Raw genomic sequence first — 25,796 nt, 5'->3', positions numbered from 1 at the left:
GGGCCGGGAGCGCGCGGGCCGGGAGCGCGCGGGCCGGGAGCGCGCGGGCCGGACAGCCGACTGCAGCAGCTTCACACCGATACATTTCATACATACGAATATAGATATCTGCCTTATCTTTACAGTTAATCTCCTCATACCGTAGGGGTTTGGGCTTTCTTTTGCCCTCCTGACATTTTACTGTTTAAACATAATTGCCTCGAAAGCTGCTCTGCAGATGAGAAAACAGAATAGCTTCGTGGTTTTGCAACCTAAGCAAGGCTAAATATACTTAACCAATAATTTGAAGATAATATAATCAACTAAGTGTGGATCAATATGAAACAAATTTTAAAAAACCACAAATTCAAAACACATTAGGGGACTTAGAGTTGCAGTGTATTTGCACAGAAATTAATTATGCAGATCTGAATGAACTCGAATTGTACTGACAGATGAGAGCTTAAAAGAGAGTATCGGCTTACTTATTTCACTTTTCACAGCTATATATAAAAGATTCCTTTTATTCTCAGTGAAGAATGATCATATACCACGTTTGTCTCTATGAACTGGACACCAACCTCCATGATCATCATCGGGATTCTTCACTGCAGTTCCCCTGGGCAGCCTCACACCTGGCTGTCACAAAACACAGGAATTACTCACGAGAGATATGCTTCACAATAAGCACAATGATCATGAGAGATGTTCCATCTAACATTTCTCCCCCAAACACCTAAATTACACTATTTAACACACAGGTTTAGTACATTAAAATTGCCTTATTTTTGTCATAAAGGAACAATTAAAACTAGATGTATCCATTTAATTATTCCATATAATAGTGAATAATGTGCACCAGCACATGCTGTAAGAACACTATTGTTATTTTTTTACATAAACAACCCATTTGTGATCCATAAAGGCCACTGCAATATTCAGATCACAGAGACATGTTCAATCCCTTTTCTCCCCACGTTCAGTGTTGGGCTGAAATCACTTCTACCCACCAAATTACTTCGGGTTTGTTTGCACTCGAAAGTGGCAGTATTTGGTTACAAGCCTTGGGGAAAATTTTACATTTATATCTACACAGCTCAATTTGTTGCTACTGTTACTGCAGGCTCCTGTCCTGCTTTACCTTCCACAGATGGAAGAACAGCCATGGCTGTGCCTGTTCCTGGCACAAAGCTTGTGCCAGCATAGCTGCACCCCTGCAAAACGCAAGGGCCGAGGTACTGTGCTCAAAGATGAAGTAAATCACAACAGCATAGTTTATTCCGGACCTTAAAATCCCCACAAAACAACTTATGGGAGTAAAATGTGGGGCCTTTTTGTGTATCTGGCTAAATCATTGGCAAGAGGAATAACTGAGGCTGACACAGGTCACCTGTGGTTTCCTTGACACTTCTTTGTACTGGGTGTGTACAGGCTCGTGCACTCTGGCTTCAAAATTTGCTTCCAGCCCAGCCTAGAAGATGCAGAGTGATCTTCATATCCTTCCTTATTTTTCTTAGGAGATGCCTGGTGAAAAACGAGAAGTTATCTCCTGTCTGAGGCTCAGCTTTATCAACTACTGGCCTCAGGTATTATCAGATTTCTGAATATATCTCAACTAGCACAGGGAGCTGAACTCACCCTAAGCAAGTGACTTTCTTAGACAAATGTAACTCCTTCCCAAACCACGTGTGCATTTGCCTCAGCACCACTTCCCTCGGCATCTCTACCAGGTTAAGGGTTATGTACCTAAAAATGGTCACATTTCCTTGCTGCTGGCAAGGTTCATCAAATACCCTCTTCATGGCACAAGAAGTACAGCACTGCAAGAAGTGGAAACCTTTTTATCACTTGGCACATAAATCTCTTTTTTGTATTTAGCTTTATGTATCAAATTTAAACAGTCTTTCCTAAAGGCACATGTAAATGTAGAACACTGACAACATTGAAGAAGTGCTTTATGGCAGCTTTCTTTAACAATTTGGTAGCATTTCTTGAAGTTAAGTACTAAAACAGGCACTTTAAAATGTAATAAACAACTGGATGCAAGAACTATAAAGCTCTCCACTAGCTCAGAGGTGGTTTCCAAGCACTGAAAACTAACAACAAAAACACAGAGAAGTTTCTCACACTGCTCTCTAAAAAAAAAGTATTGATCAAAATTACCTAGAAAATAATTTTGAGGATTTTGTGTTACTTAAATCTGTCTTATTCACTAAAGTACACTAAATGCAGTGACACTGAAACAGAGCTTAAGGAAAATGTTTGATTCCTATCTGGGTTTTCTTATACAGCAGCTCTTGGATCACAGACAAGAGCCAAACACCACACTCCCTCTAAAACAGCTCCTCGACTGTGCTTTTAAAGAGAAAGGGTCAGATTTCCTGCTTAAACCACTAAAACATTTCTGGCAAACTTCTTTTTGTAAACAATTTCATCTATGGTAAAAGGGAAATCATAAATAAAATATGGAGAGGATGCAGCTCCAGCAGACCATTTCAGTTTGTGCAGTGATTTTAAAAAGCAAGTATCTACTGTATGTTTTTTCAGGGTCAAGGATGATTATTTCAGGCTGAAATGCAATAAAATATTCACTCATCCTAACTTTAAGTATCTGACTTTGCTAAATTATCTGACTTAATTTCTGTGTACTTCTTCTAAAGTTAGTGGAGGAGAGGCACAGACCTTCTTGGGACCTGTATGAACCAGAGCACTGATCCCTAAATACAAATCGTGTATGGAAGACACTGGTTCACTCTGTTGACTAAAGAGAGGTGTTAAACCTCTAACTCAGACTATATGACAACATTCCAGCGAGTAAATATTCTTCGAGGTTAGTTTAGAAACCCTTAATTTCACTCTGAAAAAATCCCTGGAAACTTCATGTAAGGATAAATCCTTGAAGTTGATGGTTAGCAGCCAGTTGTTTTCCTAGTGCTCTCTGTGTTCCAATGCGTTAAAGTACTTGGAGTAACTACTGGAGATGCATCAAGGGAACAACACTGCATTATTCTTTACCAGGGACCTTTACAAATCAGCATCAGCCTCAGCAAACCCCTTAGCTTGCCATTTGGGGGAAAAATTACAGGAAACATAGCAGAGTTAAAGAAGATATTGTCTCTCAGAAGCTGTTACTGACAAACAGGCTTTTTGCCACCCCAGGATTAAAAAATGTATCAGTAAGTGCTCAGAGTAAGAAGTAAGACAAATCATAACTTCTTAGAGTTATCAATATTCTTTAATATTGCTGCAGCAGAAAAAAAAGGATATGAAGTCTATGACAGTTTCACAACTAGCTTATGCTGATACTAAGAATGGCAGAAATGTTAGCACTGTGAGATGGTTTGTAGAAATGCGGATTGTCTTCTATACCATCCCTAGTTTTTGTAGCTACAAAGGGATTCATAACTTTCCTGTCAAGTCTCAAGAGGAGTATTTTCTGCTGCACTGAATTGCTAACGAAATAATTTCTTATGTTAACGTGTATTAATATCTCTAGTATGATCAGAATAAACAAAATAGAGAATACTAAATAGAGTTATTGGACCTATTTATAATTGTCTGTAAACAAACAGTCCCTGTAACATCTGAAGGTCTATTACTGCAAAGTTTTAGTAGTTGGAATCACATGAAAAGAGATGGATAAATTACTTCTCCTTTCTGAATGCTATACTAAGAAGGAAACCATGGGAAGAAGTAAACATAGTAGTTAAAAGAGATTAGGAGTATGCATTTTTAATTGTAGAAAGAGGAACTGTCATAGCTAGAAACATCTGTCACAACAAAAGCTTTTAGGAAAGAGAAAGATATATACTAGGGGGACAGGTTTCTTAGGGTAACATGCACACATCTCTATTACCTGCAAGGAATCACTGCATGTGGGACTGTGGAAATGATGCAGTGGGTGAAACTTCATACAAAATTTTGGCAAGAGCTCAGGTTCAAGATCTTGTTTTGCTAATAAGTCTGTGTCTGAAAAATATGCTCCAGTGTCTGAGACAGTTGTACAAACACTTTAAATAATGGACAAATACGAACAGCATTTATGTAAGGAACATTACTATAAGACCTCAAAGGAGTAGTAGGAACCGTTGCTTAATAGGATGTGAGCTGCTGAGCTTTGTCAGGTGTGGCACTCTCACACTTGGCCATTAGTCACTGTTTTGTCAATGATGGCCAAGACTGGCTTTTAGAGCAGGCAGAGTAGGTGGCAGCTTGTGGTGTCCACAATGCAAGATACCCCATGAGCAGGCAGGGGCATCACGGGCCCCTTGTTCAGAGTTAAAAAAATTTAAAATTCAACAGGGGGCAGTGAGCAATGGAGTTATTTCTCAGGCTTTGAGGATAATATGACGTTTGCTTTGCCATATACACCTCTTATTGCCTGCCCAGAATCCAAGTCAAAATTTGGAAAATTGACATAAGGGAAACAGCAAATGTTACAAGCCACATACAGCATTTGCATAATAAGAGTACATGTTGTTGTGTTCTTAGAATAGGAATTTAGGTATTTTGTGCAAACCTACATTGATCCCAGTTTCAGAGAGGTTACAAACAAGAAAGAACAAACTGCTCATCTTTATTATTTTTAAACTGATCACACCGTACTCCAACATGACAGAAATCAAAAATAACATTTCCTGTAATTTGTCACATGCAGTTAAGAAGTTTGTGTGAACAGAACGTCTGACAAAATGTGCATGAATGCAGGTGATGCATGGAAGGGAAATCAACGTCAGTGGAAGGCAAGTTTTCAGATAATGAAAGAGATTGTTGTTCAGCTCAAAAAATTTAAGTCCATTTCACTTTCTTCTGAGCCTGTCTTCATTGAAATAGTGGAAGAAAAATCACTGCTGGTACATTTCCTTCACACAATTTACTCATTTCTAAAAATCCCACCTTCTTCTTGCATAAAATTCACTTAAGAGCCCACTGAGAACCAAAATTATACCAAAATTATACTCAGAATTGAGGAATAGGAGTCAATAATCCAAGACACCTTTCTCTTTGTGAATATTTGCTATTAAAAGGTAAGTGTATGATATGTTTAATTAATTTTTCTTTTCCCTTAGGTACTAACTTTCATGAATTTATCTGATGTATGCAGCTAGGACAAAACCAAATATCAATGACCAAGGCTTTCCTGACAGTGTTTTGAAATTTCTTCCTGTGGATGCAGGGAAGAACTATGCCTCTGAAACTTAAAAATGCTGGTGTATCTCAGTTGGGAGTGTTGACCTAAGGAGTTACAGAAAAATGCTTATAACCTCTAAATGTTCTCTGAGCTGAAATCTAGATAGTTTATCCTGAATAAATTGTTTCTTGAAAGCATTACTCATTGGTAAAGGTAGAGGTATATTGCTTTCTCAACTCTATTTTTTTCCTGTTTACTTTCATTTATTATTTCTTGGGTGGGACTCATCAGCTACTGAAAGACATATCCAAAGCAAGTCCCATTTCCACATACAACTGAGGTTCCTGCTGACCAAACTGCTTAGTATAGCTCTAGTGTAATTATTCTCAAGATGAGTTACCTGCCAATGGATAAATAAATCAATAAATAAACCAAACAGTGAAAACTAATTTATTCAGTAAATGTCTTAGCAAATGAATATGAATGGGACCTAGTGGGTGACCTGTGGAAAGTAAATAGAGTATTAAATGAACTGCAACAACTAATGTAACATACTTGGTAGGAAATTAAATAAGTTGCTTCCAGTTTTGTATATTTTTGCTTATCCTAATAGTATGTTGTTAAGTAGATTTAAAAAGATTCGAAGAATGTAGATAATGTTCTCAGGACTCATGTCCATTAGTAATTATTTCCTCTATATTGTCTCAGCATTGTAAAACACTGAGGACCTATTACTCCTGAAAAATTTGTATAACAGCCTAGCCATATGAACATGAATACCAGTAGTCAAGAAAGTATTTATTCTCTGTGACATACTCATAAAATTTTGAAAATGTAGATAAATGTTTAGTTAATTATCTAGGTTGAAAATATTCATCAGTGGAACATGAGACTAACTTCTTCCTTAATGTCACTCTACCAAGTATAAAGAAAGTCTGATAGAGTAGAAGACAGTGAAGAGCTGTTTTGTTTCAAATAACTTTATTTTTCCTTATTTATCTTTACACATGTATATCCCAAGTAAATATATATACACTTAAGAATCTCAGGAATACTGATGTTCTTAATATTGTTTGACAGTTTCCTGATGGTTTGAGGTTTGTACGAGTTCTTGCAGCCTTGATCAGGAAGCCCAAGAGTTGGTACTGCAGTAAAGACGCGTCCTCCTGGGAGCTTCTCCTGAGGACACTTATTTCTCTCTGTGGACTGTAGGCAGAGTCTAGATGACTAATTTGATCTGGATGCCTAATTTTATATGGCCTTATGGCATGTGTAGAATGACCAATATATTGTGTAGAAATCATTTATTAATTTCAAATTTGATGACGAAGAAATTTTGCCCTTTGTTTTGAAACCAACCAGATCTCCCCGTGTACTGGTGTGAGCTGTGGGAAGACATCAGCCCAAGATATCGTCCATATAAATTCAAATTTAGTCAGATAAATACCCCAAATGCAATATCATGTCATCAAATTTGATGTATTTTCAAATAATATACCAGCAATAGCAATTATTTACTTTAGGATAATGTCTTGAGACCCTTGATGAGAGCAGGGATACATGGTACTGCTATACATATGTTGTCCATATGTGTAGTAGAACTACTTCTTGTCAAAACCTGTAGAAATAATCCAACAGAATTACTTATTTTTAACTCTTCATGCCAAAATATTAAACTGTTCAAAAAAGTATAGAATCCAAATGGGAAAACTTTAGGAAACTAAAGTTACTTTTCTATCATTGTACAAACATAAATCTAAAATTGCTAAGAGAAGGAAAGCAATAACTCTTGGTTTACTTATTCCCATGGTGTCATTTTCAACATTAGTGTGGTTAAAATACCTCTTTTATACTGCATTCATTTTTACAGATTTTTACATGGGAGCAGTTTGCTTACAGTTAGGAAGGCAACCAGGAATATTTCACTATAAAGTTGTATATTTTCTCTACTTAATTGAGAAAAAATAGTTTTGTCTGAAAATTTCCAGATGTATTATAACTACAGTACATTTTTGTATAGTCTGGAGAAAATCAGTCATATTCTTTCCTGAAGGCTGAGTTTATCAGATTTTCTAATTCTAATAAAACTGATTTGTTACTCCTAACATAAATTTTATACTGATTCAAAGGTCATAATCATCTAATTAAAAACTTCTACTAGTTGCTTTTGCTGGATGATATATTTTCTGGGTCCAGTCCTGCATCTATTGAATAATGCCTCCTGGAAGTCATGGGCTCGATATGATCCTCGTTCTGTCCTGTGGAATTCAGTGCAGGCAGCACTGAACAATGCTGTGGTCTCTGTGCCTCAGATAGGCACTGATGGCTGTGGAGCATCAGCATCAATCATAATTGTAAATGATGATTCGACTGCATTTTGCACTCACATTGTCCTTAATTTGCAGATGTATAAATGATTGTACAGCAGGGTGATAAACCGAATCTCCAAGTGTTCTCTTCCATATTTTTCACAGAAAGCAGTCCTTGTGTGACACTAATAAATTAGATGTCTAGTTAGAAAAATAATCTGCTATTGTCTTCTCTCAGACATCTCTCACTGTCAGATAAAATAATGGTTGTACAAGCATTGCCAGTTTGATTTGTGGTCAGGGCTTTGCACCTGTTCACTGCATAAAGCAGCAGTCATGTACGCACAGCCCTGAATGCTGATGTGGGGGGAAGTGAGAGCAGGGTACAGAGTGCACAGACTGATGTTCCATACATAACCATGCTGGTTCTGCAGCCTCAGCAGTATTTTTGTGTCATTTTGTCTGGTTGTAACTTTCCTAATTTGTCAAGTACATGGAAAAACCCAGAAATTTCCTTCAGCTTTGGTTGTAACTAAAGTGGGTTCAAGAGCTGTGCAACACAGACCACTAACATTTAAAGTTATCTGAATAACTGTTAGAAATGGCAGGTCGCTGTAAATCTGGGATGAATAAAAGGTTGTAAATTAAGAGAACCCAATGAAAGATTGCCAGTTTTGACTGTTGTTGAATGCTGGAGAACTTGTGATGTCCTTAGGTATTTTTACAATGATTGTTTGCTGCCACTGGTAAAATGGATTCCTCTTTTCCAGTGGGGATTGATAGTTTCCCACCAATGGGCCTTGCTGTGCTCCTATCTGATAGAAGGAAGTGCCAGGTAGTACCAGATATTTTATCTCCACATGGATGCAGATGTTGATTAAATCACCTCTTAACCTCATTGACAGGAAAAGTAAATTGACCATGTTACATCTCTTGTGTAATCCCTATGAACAGAAGTATAAACGGGGTTTTTTGCAACATTCAAGTAAGTTTTTGAAACACTGACAGAAGTAATTGCTTCCCAGCTTCCTTTTCATCTCTACTTTTAGTTCCATTTATCGTACATCCAAAGGGCAGTAGCAACAGCTTACTTTTATTACTCCTGTTTAGCTGATAATCCATGAGGTCCCATGTACCTTTCCCAAGGTCATTGATTTGCTGAATGCAGTTTTTCATCTTTGTGTGACTTACATTTATATCATTGCATTTGGCCACTTTGAAACATCTGCTTTAATGATGTGACTCACTTTGTTTCATATAATTTCTCTGATTAGTGATTACTGCCCTGTCATTTTTGGGCATCCTCAATTATTTTCAGCAAAAAGTTTGTAATTTTTTTCCACAATTCTCATAAAGTTAGTAGATAGCATTTAAAGAATAGCAAAGACACTTGGAATTACACTGAAAATACCCACTGAACACTATCTCCAAGTTTTCAGATCTTCTAGTTTTTAATTTCTTTATATGTTTGATAGCTTTTTTTCTAGTCTTTTGCGGCTGCTATTGAGTAGTCCTCAGCTAGTACAAATCTTCGTGTACTTTTTGGGAGGTTGGTTAGTTATGAGTGCTATGTGTTGGTGTAAATATCAGATGGGACTGTGCTTGTGACCTCTGCAGTGGCATTCTGAAACAGTCATTCCTATTTTATTCCTCTCCTATATCTTTTTAATGTATTACCTGTTTTAAATTGACCAAAGATGATAGCGCAGCAAATTGTTCAATTTTACTTTAATGTAATATACAAAATATCCATTCTAAATTGCAACTTAATACATTTTATATAAAATTCATTGTACAGTGTCTTAAATTTGTTTAAATAGCATTATAAACGTAATTTTAGGGAAGAGTCAGTCTTGGAGGATGCAGTCTTTTGTTAATTACAGTTCATTTTGATATCCCTGCAGTTCGTTAAAAAAATCCATCCTAAATTCTAGAAACATCCTTATGAGTTCAGATTTGGTTCCAATCAAAAGTAGAACGAACTCCTAGATTTTTTTCATTTCAACTTTGTTTTCCCCACACAGATAAATAAAATCCTGTGCTGGGGCCTCCAGTTTGGGTGTCATTTGACATCTGCTTCAGAGCTCATCTTCATCTGATAAAGCATCAAGGTAATCTGTGTCAACATATAAGAGAAATCCAGAAAACAAACTGTCTGCCCACGTTGGATCAGAAAAGAGACCGTTTTGGTCAGTGTAGAAGATTTCAAGCCATACTTCATCTTCTGGCTGAAGGTAGATCACTGTGGATCCAGAAGCTACATCGTGGTTGCCGGTGTTGGCATCAAAGGTCTTGATCCGGTACTTCCCATTGTGAACCAGCCCAATTGCAAGGTGCTTGTTTGCTAAGGTGATATCATAAGAAAAATAATAAATCCCTGGGATGGCACAAATGAACTTTCCTGTGGACGGGTTGTAATGCTCCCCCTCATTGAAGAGGACCTTGTTGAATACAATTGGTAATCTTTCCTCTGGGTAGCTCGTGGTGATGCCGACAGAAAAGGCAGATTTCAGCACTATCTTCCCACACTTGCAGACCCCTGGTGCTCCTGGCTCTCCTCGGTCTCCTTTATCTCCCTTAGGTCCGGGTGGTCCAGCTGGACCTACTTCACCTTTGGCACCAGTCAGTCCTTCAGGTCCTTTCTTACCAGCCTCACCTTGGTCTCCTTTCTCTCCAGCTGGTCCTAATGGCCCAGTCTTTCCTCTTAAACCTTCAAAAACATTTTAAGTTAGTTAATCATTGCACATATCACCTCAGTAAATGATTGTGTGGGCTACTGTGTGTGCCTGAACAAACAACAAAAACATGGTCAGAATTTCAAAATACTCTAGAGATACTTCCAAAATTTTCTAGTAAGTTTGCAAAAGCAATGCCAGCTTGGAACAAATGACTAGACTTCACAGCCTGCAAGTCCTTTGTTTCTATATTCCTACTTATCTTCATGTGTCTTGATTACACATTAAAGATTTTTATATGTAATCAGGCTATTGATGCCTGAACTACTGATGCTGCTGATGGCAAGGACAGCAGCATGACTACCTACATGGCAGGACTTGTGCACTAAATATTTCCTACAAGTAGAGCATTTTTAGTGCATACCTAAGCACCTGCTAATCTTTTACGCCTGGCTAATGGCAAGGTGAGACTGTTTATTTGACATCCCACGTGCTTCATTCTTCCCAAATTTTTTAGCATCTGTGTGAAGAAAGGTCGTGCATTGACATTTCTTTACACTGATATAAGTATGTGCATATTAGACATATCTAAAATATATGTGCCTACTCTTTCCTCACTATATTTAGATATACATCACACTTAAAGCCACTCAGGCACATACACATATTCATCGTGTATATAGAGATATATGTATATATACACCTATATATACATATAGATAGATAGAGACAGATAGATAGAAAGAGGTAGATAGATAGATAGATAGATAGATAGATAGATAGATAGATAGATAGATAGATAGATAGACAGATAGATAGATGTAACACTGATGATGAAAAGACTTTCTTGTGTTACTGTGTTAGATTACACAAATATTCAATACCTGCACTCCCCTTTTCACCTTTTTCTCCCTTTCTGCCATCTCTGCCATCTCTTCCAGGAAGGCCAATGCGTCCATGTGGTCCCGGGGATCCATTGGCTCCAGGGGGACCAGCAGGGCCTGGCAAACCCGGGATGCTACAGATATATCTGGTGTAGTAGTTTTCTCCTTTGGCCTGGCTTTGAAGAGGTTGTTCGCTTGTGTAGATGGCAAAGCTTGTAATGTACAGCAACACAAACATCCTCAGATCTGGGGGAAAGAAAATGACACTCTATTCACATGCAAATGGCTCTGAATATGCAAACAAGTGTGACACTGTGATGCATTATGCACAGGTAGAAGTGCAGACCTCAGCCTGGAATTTCTGCATTACCAAAATCTATGTGGGAGGCAAGGAGGAAAGTCTGTCAGGTTGGAGATTTTTCTGAGCACTGTACATGTTGCTGTGTGTCTTTCAAGTAAGTAGCTGTAGACTGACATAGTGTAACTGGTGAATATCAGCTTTTTGGGGCCAAATGTTGACACGTGAAAAAGATAATCTGGATTTTTTCAATGCAAAGACCTTTGATTGTATAGTTTATTTTGTCTTTGGGCCTTATAGATAAAAGCCCTCTTGCTGGAGGGAGTTAGTATGTGCTAGAGGCATATGCCTGTAGTGAGGATAAAGCTTACACCTTCATTTCATTTCATTTTGAAATTTGCCCTCATGGTCTCAAATGGATTTCCAGTTTAAATAACTGCAGCAGAAACTTGCTGAAGCTGCAGAAAGTGCCTCTTGGAAACAGCACAAATAAACACTTCATCCTAATCAGTCAGGTGGAACTAGGCAGCTGCCCTGCCCTGCAGGGAATGGTGGAGTGTGAATAGGCTGCTAACAGTTGAGTTTTTTAAGCCTGGCTTGGGCTGTCATATACAGTGAGCTGTGTTGCAATATCTTGCAAGAAAATTGGTTAAATCCTTATATATAGTATTTGAGTGTTTTCACAAACTGTTGGATGGAAAGATTTCTGCCCACTGTATACTGGGATACTAAAGAAAATCAACTGTGCAAATAGTGACATTCTAAGTAATTGCAGTACCTGATACACAAAGGTGTCTTAAATTAGTGTTGCATTAGCAGAGAGTCAATCATAGGTCAGGTGAGAACCTACAAGTCAAGCTGTTTTTTCTAGCTCCTTTGCTGTCTTCTGAGAAAATTTCTGTGAGCTTTTTTGTTGCTGTCCATTCCTTCAGCGTTAATTAACAGCATTCAAGGAAAACAGAATCCACTGGTTTCTGTGGGGAGACAAAGAAGAAATAGAATGGGTGACTAAGAAAAATATCTGTGAAATGCAGTCTTTTTATTTACAGGGAATCATAGACTCACAGAACCATTAAGGTTGGAAAAGACCTTTAAGATGAGATTATCAAGTCTAGCCATCCACCTGACACTGTCACCGTGTTCATCACTAAACTGTAATATCCACAGGTTTCTTGAACACTTCCAGGGATGATGACTGCCTCTTTCCTGGGCAGCCTGTTCAAATGCTGGTCAACCCTTTCTGTGATGAAAGATTTCCTGCTACCCAATCTAAACCTCCAGTGCCACAACTTGACATTATTTCCTTTTATTCTAGATCTGAACACATAATTCAGGGTGTGGCCTCACCAGTGCCCAGCACAGGGGACAATCCCTGCCCTGGTCGTGCTGCCACACTATTGCTGGTACAGCCCAGGGGCCACTGGCCCTCTTGGCCACCTGGGCACACCTGGCTCATGGTCAGTCACTGTCACAGCACCCCCAGGTCCTTTGCCACTGGGCAGCTTTCCAGACACTCTGCCACCAGCCTGTGCCTCTGCCTGGGGTTGCAGGACCTGAAACTTGACCTTGTTGAACCTCACACAAGTGGCCTCAGCCTCCTGATCCCGCCTGTCCAGATCCCTCTGCAGAGGCTTTTAATCTTGAGATTGTTGTTCTCATTCTCCTCTCTGTGATACTGATTGGCATTAATTGATTTATTTAAAACCCCAAGCCATTACATTTATTTGCAGTTCATGATATTTCAACTAGTATATGGATGGCATGGTCAGATTTACTCAGCAGGGAAAAGATCAGCATATATGTATATACATGTATGTACACATACACAGCCTTTATGAAGAATCTTTTATTTTACAGAGTGGAAAATTAGAAACTGTTATGGTATTAGTGGTAATGCAGAAAAAAAGATAAAAATATTGTGTTTGGAGAAAAATAAACAGTGCTCCAAATTTCTCTTCAGTGATATATATTCTGCTTTTCATTTTAGACATCTTGCATCAAATTGGCAGAAACCAAACTATTAATTTTGCTGTCATTTGATAAAGCCTTACCATACAGTCAGGCACAGCAGTCTCCACAAATGGATTAGCATATGAATGCTGAACATTACAGGAGAGCAGCAAATGATAACTCCAAGGCTGTTGTTAGCTACAAGACAAACTTCACAGTGACATTTGCTCTGATGTACTACTGAGTAAATTCAAATAAAGCTCATAGATTTTCATAGGACTTGAATTAGGGACAAAAAAATATCTCTGCAGAGAAGAAAAACTTTAAACACTTAGCCAGGAGGGAACAACTTGGAGGGACTCCATATTTAAGGCTTCATATGCATTTTACACAAAGCTGATGGATAAGAAGCAGACATGACCTAAGGATCAAGGACTGGAAAACAATCCTGCCCTTTGCCAGATGAAATTCTGAATCAGTAGGCTGGATGTTCCCACACGGTGTTGCATGTACGCCAGGCAAAAACAACCTCAACAATTGCTAGCTTTGCCTGTGTCAAGGACATTTTACAAATCAGAGTAAAAACCTTCACATAGCTGCTCCTGTCACTGGCTGGCCAATACCTTATTAATGTGTGAAACTTTCCCCAGCTCCCAGACCTCCCCTGCTGTTCCTCTCATGTGCCTACAGGAAATTAATTAGTCTGGGACATGCATTTCTGAAATGACCATGGGCAAAATGGCATTTGGGGAAGGTGAGGGAAATGGGGTTGTTGAGATAGGGATGTGCCTTAGACAGCTGGGACATTGTGTTTGGAGAATCAGTTTGGGAAGGAGAAGGTATAGAGGACAATATATGGGGCTTTCACCTCTGTCTTGGGGGCCTTAAGGAGTGACAGGGCTGTGTAGCTGAATGGTGGGAATGCAGTAAGGCAAACAGAGCTGGGCTTGGGAGAAAATGATGATAATGGGTCAGGTGATGATGTTTACAGACCTGAATTTAACCTTGAGGGGAACACAGAAAGCTGCTTCCAACAGTGATAGCCAAAAATGACATTTGGGAAACCATGAATCCGAGAAGCCAGAGCATAAGGAATTCTCTTGACCTTTGAATTCAGACTCCTGCATTTCTTGTGCATAGCTGTAGTAATTTTAAAAAGAGGGGAGGTGCCTGTCTGCTATTGCAGTTATCTTCTGAAAAGAGACTCAAAAAGAAATCTCCTCAGACTAAAGAAGGAAGCAGAGTGTTGAACTCATGCCCCCTATTTCCCAGTGAGGGCCCTAAAAGCACCACTGAAACATTAAAGGTGAAAAAGAATATATGACCATGGCTTTTGAAATTTCAGGTTGACTTAAGAGGCCAAAATCAGAGATTTCAGTTCACAGGGGTTCATGAAGTTAAAGGGTACAATAGACTTCCCAGATCCCTTTCTCAGGAGTCACCTATGTTGTAGTTAAATATTTGTTCACAGAGAGTTAAATGGGAGGCAGAATGTGAATCAAAAATAACACTTTGTTCTTGGCTTCTGGCTGTCTTTTTCAAAGATAAAAACTTTTGTCCATAAACTGGGGTAGGAAACAAAGTCACTTATACATGCCAAGTGATTTTTCTCCAAGGAAAAACAATATTTGAGGAGTTCAATGTATTTTTCCAAAAACTGAAAGCCAGAATAAGCACATGGTATTCTTCAGTACAATAACAGATATCTTCATCACAGCCATCACCCAAAAAAAAAAAAAATTACATAAACTCAGGGTTAAAATAATGTTATTCCACATTTAGGAAATGACATTTCAATAGGTTTCAAATCCATTATGTAGAGCATGAGTGCACATCAAGGCATTCACTGGAAGGTGATGGACATGCTAATCAGTTCTAGTCATGGAATCATAGGATGGTCTGTGTTGGAAGGGACCTTTAAGATCATCTAGTTCCAGCCTCCCTGCTGTGGGCAAGGATACTTTTCACCAGACCAGGTGCTTAGAATGGGTTTCTGAAACAGATTTTCCAAGTGAGTTCTTAAAGTCATCTAATTCATTTATCACTGGAAAAACATTCAAAAAGCTTTTCTGGACCTTGTTGCAGTCTGTTTAGGTGGCAGATCTAAAGAATCAAAGGCAGCATGGCCAGCAGATCAAGGGAGGTGCTTATGCCTCACTACTCCACTCTTGTTGGATCCCACCTGGAATGCTGTGTCCAAATCTGGGGTCTTCAGCAAGGAAAGACATGGACATGCTGGAGCAGGTTCAGAGGAGGCCACAGAGAGGATCAAAGGTCTGGAGCACCTCTGCTATGAACATGTGCTGAGAGAGTCAGTATGTAAAAGTGGTCCTTGTGAGAAAGATGGCAACAGACTTTTTGGTAGGCCTGTTGCAATAGGACAGAGGGATATGGCTTTAAACTAAAATAGAGTAGATTTAAAATACATAGAAGGAAGAAATTTTTTATAATGATAATGGCAAAACTCTGGAACGGGTTCTCCAGAGAGGTGGTCACTGCTCCATCCCTGAAAACATTTAAGGCTAGGCTGAACAAAGTGATCTAGTTGAAGATGTGCCTGATAATTGCAGAGGGGTTGGACTAGATGAAATTTAAAGGTCTCTTCCAACACAAACTATTCTATAATTCTATGATCTCCCTTGAGAACATACTCTGTAAGTTAGATCCCCATTGAAGCCAAGGCTCAGCAGAGGCTTTATCATCAAGCCATTAGGAAATCTCATTTTATTACTGGTATACTCAGACTATGTCATTAACATTTTTTTAAACTTAGAAATTAGGGAATGTAAGAAATTCCCAGTTTTGAGACTTTCTGGTATATGATCTAATCTTTCTCACTTGTTCAACTATGTAGGGATAATTCTAAAATTTATTAATTGGCATTGTTTTGAAACAAGCCTAGAAAATTTCCCATGAATCTGTTATAAATAAAAGCTGGGTCAAGTGCCAGTAGCTATTAGTCACAAGCTACCCTGGCTATGTTCTTACTTTTGTCTTGCCTTGCTAGTTTGAAATTCACTTCTAACACATACACACAGCTGTTTAGGCAGTAGAACATGTGTTTTAACTTCCTTGTGCACAATGATGTAGATGAGAAGTTCTGATAATTGTGGGTCCTTTCTGTCTGCAGCCCCAACAATGGATTAGTGGTAAAGAACAAGACAGTCTATATGTCCTTTGGCTTTCCAAATGCAAAGGCCCCAAAACTCCTACACTGCTACCATGAATCCTCACTGTGAGATGCACAGACCTCCCCCAGCTCTCCCATCCAGGAACTGTGGGGGAGGAGAAACAAGGTGAATAAGGAGATTTAAATCAGGATGAGAAGCAGAGAGAAATTAATTTGAAATCTCACTGGCTATGCCAATCTTTTCCCTCTCAAAACATGATCCACAAAAGTCAGCTGTGTCCACATGTCTGAAGGGTTCAAACCTGCCATTCAATGTGCCACCACTACTTACCTTTCTACAAGGCCTCAGAAACAGGTTCTTATGGTTTGGCATGCCACACTCAGCAGTTTCTTTGCTCTGTATGATTTTTGTGCCATTAAAATACGAGTCTTAATGATGGATTTTTTTTTCTATGGATATTACAGTGATCATCCAATTTCCATTGGCCACAGCTTTATACATCTCCCAGCTTGTTTGGTGTAATGGGGGCTATGCTGAACATCCAGAGCTTCACCTGTAACACCACGCCTTGCTCTGATGTATCAAGACCACAGCTGGCCATTACCACACTGCTTGGGTTAGCTACACAATCCAGCAATCTTCACTTGGCTTTACACTCTTTTGTTTACCTTCTGTAAGAAGGGGAAAGTGACCCAACAGTTCTTGAGCACTCTGAATTTCTGATTCCCAGTATCAGAACGGCTGGTGATGAATCAATCAGCCAGTGGGAAGGACCATTAGCTAAATATTTCTGAGAAAACAATCCTTAAAGGCCTCATTAGCAGTGCTGACATTTAATAGTCTCACACACTTAAGTTTGTAGTCAGTCATGTTTGAACAATCTTCTTCATAACTGTGTTGAATACAGTCAGATTCTTCAACCATGTCTGAAACCTTCATGAAAAATCAAGTGCTTGTAATCAAGGCCGAAATTTAATATGTTTGATTTTCAAAACATCAGAAGAGTGGGAGCAATTTTATTTCTCAGTGTCTGACTTTAAACATAGTATCTCTAGGTATTCCCATTATTTGGAAGGTTGTTTGTCTGAAAAATGCCAGAGACCCTGGTCAAGGTGTGTGTTGGTGAGATAGCTTGACTCAGCTGGGGGGAATTTTAACAAGAATGCTGGCAGGCAAAGCAGTTTCACTGCCAGCTGTACCAGAACACACAAATAAATATAACCTGACAGAATTTGCTTTGACAGAAAGCCAAGAAGTGAGGGCAGTTGCTTACAGTTGGCAAGTAACATGGAGACAATAACATGTTTGCTTGCAGTGTAGAGAAAAATGGCCAGGATTTAATACTGCGAGACTCAGGATGTGAGTGTCCCTACACCTCAGGTACAGGCTTACATGAAATGCTTTCTCTATTTTCTTAAAAAAAATAAGAAAAAGAGACAAGAGCCACAAATTAGAAGCTGTCTTCAGGGATGACCTAGAATTTGAAGGGTTTGCTATGAATCTGGACTAGAATGCAGCATATGGCAGCATGTAGACATCTAAAGATGTGGATAGATGCCTAGAGCAGTGTGCCTATCTCCTGTGCAATGTCTTTCAGTCCAAGCAGGCTTCCTCCTCTTGGTTTGTCTTCAGCCCTTTCCAGGAAAATTTCCATCTCCTGTCTTAGATCATTCTGCCTTGCCAACCTTGTGATGATAGAAGAGAAATAAAAAACAGGTTGGGTAAACCATTTTGAATGGTCTAGAAAGAGGAAAAACAGAGTGCAAAAATAAAATGTCAAACTGCAAGGCACAGGGGACAAATAAGAACAAAAGTCACAGATTGTTGCCATAGATCATGGGGACAGACTTCCCCTGCTTTGTGCCTTGTGCTTGCTTGAGTTCCCACCTGGACTTTGTGAGAAGAATGTCATGGAGACCTCCCCTTGTTAGAGCAATCACTTTGCATTGGAGAGACTGATGGGGGACAGCCAGCAAAGCAAAAACTGCTTTGGGAACTTCACTGGATATGCTGTAGTCCCTGGGCATGGCTTAATTCTCATGCCCTCAAGGTAAATGTTATTTATTAGAACATGGACACCTCTGAAGATGGATTCACCCAGTTGCTCCCTTGGTACAGCATACCGGACCAAAGAACAGTGTTCACCATGTAAGAAGAAAAATGTGAGGAGAAGAAGGCTTCCAGACCCTCAAAAGGACATTCCTCCCCCAGCACATTGTTTTCTTCTGGAAGTTCATGAAATGATATCACCTTGGCACTATGCCTTTCTGGGAACTGTGTGGAAAAGTAGGCATCCAGCCAGGGCCTACATACTACATTGAACTAGGCAGAGACCAAAGGAGCAGTTTAAAGGCTTAGACTGCATTAAGCTGGTTGATTTTTCTGAAGCAAGTTGGGGAAAGTGCCCATAAACTTGTCTGACAGAGGGGCAGTGGAGGCTGTGACCTGGGGCAGGGACCAGCCCTGTTCAGCTGAGTGGCAGTCTCTTGTCCCTGTTCTGCTGTAAATGGAAGAGGATATGTGTCCATGGTTTGACATGAGTAAATTTTTTCAAAAACTACCATAGTTAAGATAGCAATGCTTTTAGGTATACAGGGGTACACTTGCAACACACCAAGCTGTTGGCTTTTCCAGGAAGAAAACTGGAAGTTTTGCCTGCTTAGGCACCACAGATGCTCAGGACATCTTAGCAATGTGAGACCCAGGCTGTGCACACCTCACAGGGCTCAGTGCCTGAGCAACCTGTGGCCATATCAATGCTGGCCATATCGATTTCTTGCAGGACTACATCCACAGGGCACTACAGTATTCACTGCCCAGAGCTGGCTGGAACGTCTTCATCTTTGGACCCTTGGCATAAGGTTGGCTTGGTCAAGAGCAGCAAGGATAAATCTTCAACAAGAAACAGAAGTCAAACATAAGAGAGAGGTTGTGACAGTGAATCTGAATCTCACAGAAGTGTGAGTGGCTGTGTCTCAGCACAAACGATAAATGCATTTAAAAGTTGAAGTTTCACTATAAATCGGTGGTGCTTGAACTTCTGAAAGCCCAAGGCATTTTGAAATGGCATGAGAGCTTTGAAGCCTCCTGTGCTTTTCAAAATGCCACCCACATTGGCTTGTGTGCCCAGCCTCTGGGACTGCCAGGCTCTCATGTCAACCCTGGTGGTCTCCACTTTACTGCTCCAAATAGACAGTAAAAACCTGGCTTCAAAATCTGTATACTTTCCTGACTCTGGCTGTTCTGAGAAAAGTCCTGTTCTCGTGGAGGGAGTCTACCTCAAAGATATTACTTCAACAGTATTACTTCCATATTTATATTGGAACAGAAAAAGGAGAATTTGGCCTGGTTAAGTCACATGTGCAATTGTTATGGTTAATGTCAGATTCAGGAGATTGGAGCCAGGAAGATATAAAAATAGAATAAAATTTATGTAATGTCTGTTTTTGGGTAATAACAGGTTTTTAAAGTATGTCTCTTCCTGATTAAATCAGTGAGGTTTTATTTTCAACCTCACTTTTATTTTCAGTGAGGCTGACCTCTTTGTGAGATAGTTCTAAACAGTTTGTAGCTGTAAAATAAAATTCCATTTAAATTCTTTGTGGCTGGATTTTTTCTTACTGAAACAAAGATTTCTGTTTCCATAGAAAAGCAGAAGGGAGGATGCATCTTTGCTCCCAGCAGACTTGCCAGGAGTGCAATCTCCACCCAAGCCTACCCTCGGGTATCTCCTAAGTGGTACCCAGCACTCACTCAGGATCTGCACTTCTGCTTGATTAGGCTGCTGTTCTCCAACCTCATATCTTGTGGAGGTTATTATTATTATTATTATTCTGGGCAAGGGCTGGCTGTTCCCTGGGACTGGGAGCCATGGAACTCACAGGGAACAGGGCAGCAAGGCAGAATATCACCAGCCAGAGCCCATCCCCAGCAGGGACCAGGGCAGCCTGGAGATGGCCAGAGGCAACCACGGCATCTGAGGTCAGACCAGACTATCAGCTTGTGGATGGGGGTCAGCTGGGCTGAAATGGGGCATGGACAGGGTGATGAGCCACCCCAGAAGAGACTGGCAGGGATTTCAGGGATGTCAGTGCCCACAGGGCTCTGGGAGGTTGCTGGTTGTATTTATTCAAAGGAGAAAGCACTGTGATCCTGGTCTGGCAGCATAAGTTCAGGCTAACACACAGAATTAACAGTTTTCAGCACAAGGCATTCAAAGTTTTGTTTAATTCTGTATGGATCTTTATGCCTCTCCACACTGAAGCATTCACTGAGCCACGTAGACAACCTGTGTCCTTCAGAATTTTGTCTTGCTTTCATCTCTCTCCTAATGAGAACCATTTCTATGTTGGATTGTTTGGATTTGTAGAGTCTCAGTCCAACTTGTTTAGAGTGTGTTTAATACACGAATTGCCATGTACTGTAAAGTGTCAGACTTGCTTATTTGAAAAAAAATTGGATTGTTCTTGCAACACATTGTAAAAATCTGAAATCTGTTTTAAGAGCTCTTTCCTGTTGAAATAACACTGACATTTTTTTTCCTCTGTATTTCTGATTGGGACAGAATTCAGGCAGGCAGTTCTAAATTTTCAAGTAAAAAGCTTATGAAGAAAATGGAAGTATTATCTAATTTATTTGTTTTCTAATTTTTACAAACCTTGAAAGTGAAAAACACAAGATCCTAATCACAGTATGTCCTAAGAAGTCTTTAAAAATAGTTTAATGGAGAGGAGAGGAGAGGAGAGGAGAGGAGAGGAGAGGAGAGGAGAGGAGAGGAGAGGAGAGGAGAGGAGAGGAGAGGAGAGGAGAGGAGAGGAGAGGAGAGGAGAGGAGAGGAGAGGAGAGGAGAGGAGAGGAGAGGAGAGGAGAGGAGAGGAGAGGAGAGGAGAGGAGAGGAGAGGAGAGGAGAGGAGAGGAGAGGAGAGGAGAGGAGAGGAGAGGAGAGGAGAGGAGAGGAGAGGAGAGGAGAGGAGAGGAGAGGAGAGGAGAGGAGTTTGTTTTTTGTTTGATACAAATTTGTCTGACACAGATTCACTTAGAAGAAAGACAGTTTTTCTTGCGATATAATAACTTCAATTTGATACACATAATCATTTGTCAGCCTGCTTCTGTATGTATTGAAATCAAATGCAAATCTCTCTTTTATTAGTGGCATTTGATCAAATTCACAGAGAGAAAGAAGGAAAACAGAGCACAGACTTTTCTTCTTTCAGGAGATCTAATTTCTGTTCCTCGATCAGAAATGTCTATTCCATGGCAATTATTTAATCTTACATGATACTATTTCTTCACTAGTAAAACAACAACATCAATAATGTCAGGGGTAATATTGCTCTATTGATGTAAAAGCAGGTAATTTCAAGAGCACTTTTCAGATTTTGCTTTTCTTAAGTAATTGTGAAATGCCATTTTGTATTTCAAATCAATTCTCTCATGGGAGATTAAAATGGATGAAGTCAGCATAATTCTTGCAGGTTTTTTTATTCCAGTGCAGATGAGGTCTAGCATCTCATAACCGGTCATTTCTGATAGAAGGTGTTTTCTCACTTGGGTTCTTGCAACAATAATTATTTTGAAATCCATCCTGCCTGGGAAGTGTTTGTTTCCTTGGGCTCCTCCAGGGAATAGCACAAAAAGGCTTCAAGCTGTCAGTCAACATGCCACTCTTCAGTAGGAAAATCTGGCCTTTGTCTGGTAAGGAGCAGGCTTTCCTTTGCATGTGGTGTGATGTGATTTCAGCACAGTCTCCATGGGACGTAAGTGGGCATTCCCAGATGGTCTGAAGGTCACAGAGTGTTTAGCAACCAGTTAAATCTCATTTTCACTTTAATTTCCCTTGATCTCAGTCTGTCAACAAGTTCCACCTAACCTTGAATCACAGAGTGTCAGAGTCACCTCAGGATGTCCCCAGTGCAGCTGGTCTTCCCCTCTTTGACTGAGATGCCACCAGCAATAGCCCAGCTGGAGCCAGCTGGCCCCCACAGCAGCATGAGTGTGCACAGCCAGGAAGGTCCATTTGGGGCACCCCAAGTGAGTGATGCCCTGTGCCCAGGGGGTACCAGCTGCCTTGCCCAGGCTCACAGGGCTTCCCCTGGGGAAGGAGCAGACAGGACACACAGGTAGCACACAGTCATATCCGGGGTGACAGTCTTGGGGTGCAGCTGCAGTGCAGACACCACCCCAGGCAGTGGTATGTGCCAAAATACAAGTATTTCTTACAAAGAGAAGTGGTTGTAGACAACCCTTTGCACAATTCTATAATCAGTGAATAAAATTCTCTGTTATTGTAGTGTCCAGAGTTATGCTTGAGCTTCTCCCAAGTATCTCCAGATATAATTTACAATGATGACAGTAAACTCAGTGTTATTTTGCAGCTGCAACTCTATAGCAGCAGACTGCCATGAGTCTTTCTGCATTTTAAATAGTGACCTTGATTTAAATTTATTTCTTAAGAAATTCTGGCAAGTCTGAGCCAAGCGGGATGCCAGAATCACTTCTAATGATCTGTCCCCCAGAAATTTTGTTACATAATTGTTAATACAAATAAAATATATATAAAAAAGAGGAGTCATGTAGGGCTTAGAGCATATCAGCTTCAAATTTCCATCAGGGTAAAAGGGTTTTGCAATTTCCACTTTAATGGAAACCTACAGAGATTCAGAACATATTGACTTGCAAATAAAGTTGAAATACATAAAACATGGAGAAGCTTTCTCTTGCCGTGGTTAAAATGACCTTTCTTTCTTTCTATTTAAGTTTTATGGCATGGAATCAAAATGTAAAACAGAAAAAATTATTATAATTTAAAGTCTTTCAGATCCATTCAGGCAGTCGCTTTTCCCTCAGCTGGGGCATATTTTCATCACAGAAAAATAAGTGAATGTGTACATGTATGTATACACACATACACATATGTATCCTTTCATTTACCAGCCAAAGGAGTCCTGTTTTCGCTTAGCTTTTCTTCAGTGCTCTGGGGTGTGGTGGATACATTTATGTAAAATATATTATTACATTTTTTTTTCTATTTTACTTTGACTGATGGAGTTAATTTTCTTTAATTCAGATCTATTCTCTGATGGCCTAAATGACAATGTACTTAGATTTGTTTCTAGCTGATAAACAGTAAGCTGACATGCAATAAGCTCTTTTGTTATTTTTATCTTTGTTTTAGTTATCTTCATTGGGCACTGCAGAAAGTTCTAATTTGATATTTGTGATTTTGTTTATTGCTTAAAATACCCTGTCTTGAACAGGTAATTGCAATTGAAAACTCTCCTAAGCTCAAAATTCATGTATTTCCTGCTTAGAATTCTCCTTTTCTACCTGTGAGATGCTGTGATTTTTAATGAGTCTTCTCTTTTTCCTCTGTCTTTGGAGAAGTTTAAATGTATGTCTGTTCAAATATATATATATTTGTACACATACTGTAAAGCTAAAAAAAATAAGTTCCATAAATTTATCAACTCATGGGAAAGAATATCAAAATACTTCATTTAGAGACAATTTTCTTGGCATAGCTGCTCTTTTATGGTTTTTATATATTCTGCTTATTTTGTTAATGTAGGAAACTAAGTCTCTCCGGAAGTTCACAAGCCACTGCTGTTCCTTCTCAATAAAATTAATTGGTGTCCCAACTTGCTCTCTTGGGGGAATTATGAAATCCTTATGTCTCTGTTTTGGGATGAGTGTTACCTGTGAAGGACTCTGGTAAATATGATCAGAAGCCCTTCTAGCCCTGTACCCCCTGTCTCGGGCAGTGTCCTGCAGCAGGCAGAGGTGCTTGCCACGAGGTTATCTGCCTGCTTCCTCTTCCAAACTGAGATAATTTCTGAGTCCTTGCTTTCTTGTGAGCCTTGTTGGAAGGAGCTTAAACTCTGGCTTTTCACAGCATTTCTCATAACTGGTACATTTGTTAAATTAATTATGCACAGAATTAATTTGTTTCCTTAAAACCTTTTTATCTTCCTTAAATCTTTTTAACTAATAATTTCATTTGGTTCTTTCTATTTCTTGCTTTAAGAGACAGTGATTAATCTGTTCATTAGTATATTATCTTTCTCAGAAAGGTAGTAACATTATGATAGCCAGAGCTTTTTCTTTGTTTAGTCTTATAAATTTACAATTATAAATTCTAGTAATTTATTAATCCACCAAATCGTAACAGCTGTTTTCCTGTAGTGTATTAACATCAGTAAGCAAGATTCTGAATGGCACTAAAGAACAATTTTCGTGTTATGTCCTCAGGTCAGCATAAACCCATCATCTCTAACAAAAATGCAGAAGTACAGCTGCAAAAAATGCAGCTGCCTGAATTATGTTATCTGGCCTCTGCCCACTGTAGCAATTGTCATTCTGCTAGACTTAAAAGCCAAGGGAAGTAGTATATATGTTTTTCTGGGTGACATCAGTGGCTCTTATAGGAAGATAAAAACCCCTTTGAGTTCATCAAAGCTGCATAAACTGTGTGCTAGCTACAAACAGCTCAAAGGACAGTCTTTCAAATACTCTATAAAATACTGCTTTCTTTGGCACACTTTTAACAAAACAATCATGATTTCTTAATACAGATGTGTCTCATTATTATTCAAAACCTAGTTTGTTTATTTATCTGTGTTAACCTCAGACTGTCAGATTGTCCAGGCCCTTGTTTTGCTCCTCATGAGTAGCCAGCTGTACACAGCAGTGTGACTGGTGACTACATGCCACAGACACAGTGCTGGCTGGGTTACAGCGTGGTGACACTGCCATTGCCTGTCAGGGTGGCTTTCCCTCTTCTCCTCCTCCTCCTCCTCCTCCTCCTCCTCCTCCTCCTCTACCTGCCAGCACAGAGCTCCCCTCTCCTTGCTGGGCCCCTGACACTGCCAAGCTCTCCTACCACACCAGGAGCCCAAAGGTCAAAATCTGTCCTGCTCCCATCAGACATGTGGGACAGAGACCCTTTTCCCCTTTGTTCCCTGTCTACTGGCATGTGGATTCCCTTGGGTTTTTTGCTTTAATTTCTAGACATGAAGCTGAAGGTAAGGGGGAAGGAAAGATACAGCAGCATGTGAAGGAAGCCCAGGAGCAGCCAGGGCCACCTCAGTGCACTTCTGTTCCTCCAGAATTTATGTTCCTCCATGTCCATATGGGACAGAAAAGGGCATCTGTCCAAAAAGTGGTGTAGTAGCAGGAAGGTGGCAGTGAGAAGGCTTCTTTCCTCTGTGTGATGCTGTAACTGGCTGAGTTAAAAGATGGTTGGGAAAAGTCCTTAAATGGAAATCTGAGACATGGATCTTTCTTTTCCTGCCAGAAATCTGGCTGAAGTAGAGTGTTTGTTGTGGAGAACGTCGAAGTTGTGGTGAGCCCAGATGTCATAGGCACTTCTCTCTGTTTGGAGTCTGTCTTCAGACCCTGGCAAGGATGCAGGAGCCAGCAGTTACAGAGGAAGGACGTGCTG

General features: G+C 39.8%; 1 protein-coding gene across 3 annotated transcripts in view; it reads right to left on the bottom strand.

The window, feature by feature from the left end:
• Nucleotides 1–25,796, bottom strand: part of LOC134552743 (complement C1q tumor necrosis factor-related protein 7) — a 113,457-nt gene that overhangs the window by 54,107 nt on the left and 33,554 nt on the right. For 2 of the 3 annotated variants that reach the window (XM_063401639.1, XM_063401638.1), the window contains exons 2-4: nucleotides 12,055–12,250; nucleotides 10,979–11,224; nucleotides 6,014–10,129 (exon numbers count right to left, since the gene is read on the bottom strand). In XM_063401639.1, coding sequence (XP_063257709.1) covers nucleotides 9,498–10,129; nucleotides 10,979–11,216 — 870 coding nt within the window. In that variant the 5' untranslated portion in view covers nucleotides 11,217–11,224; nucleotides 12,055–12,250 and the 3' untranslated portion in view covers nucleotides 6,014–9,497. Of the gene's footprint in view, nucleotides 10,130–10,978; nucleotides 11,225–12,054; nucleotides 12,251–25,796 lie in introns of those variants that run through there. The other variant, XM_063401640.1, reaches the window with a different exon arrangement.

The sequence above is a fragment of the Prinia subflava genome, chromosome 7 (assembly GCF_021018805.1).
Source record: "Prinia subflava isolate CZ2003 ecotype Zambia chromosome 7, Cam_Psub_1.2, whole genome shotgun sequence".
In the NCBI taxonomy this organism is placed as follows: domain Eukaryota; kingdom Metazoa; phylum Chordata; class Aves; order Passeriformes; family Cisticolidae; genus Prinia; species Prinia subflava.
Note: the sequence above shows the minus strand (reverse complement) of the source record. Positions and strands in the feature narration are given on the sequence as shown.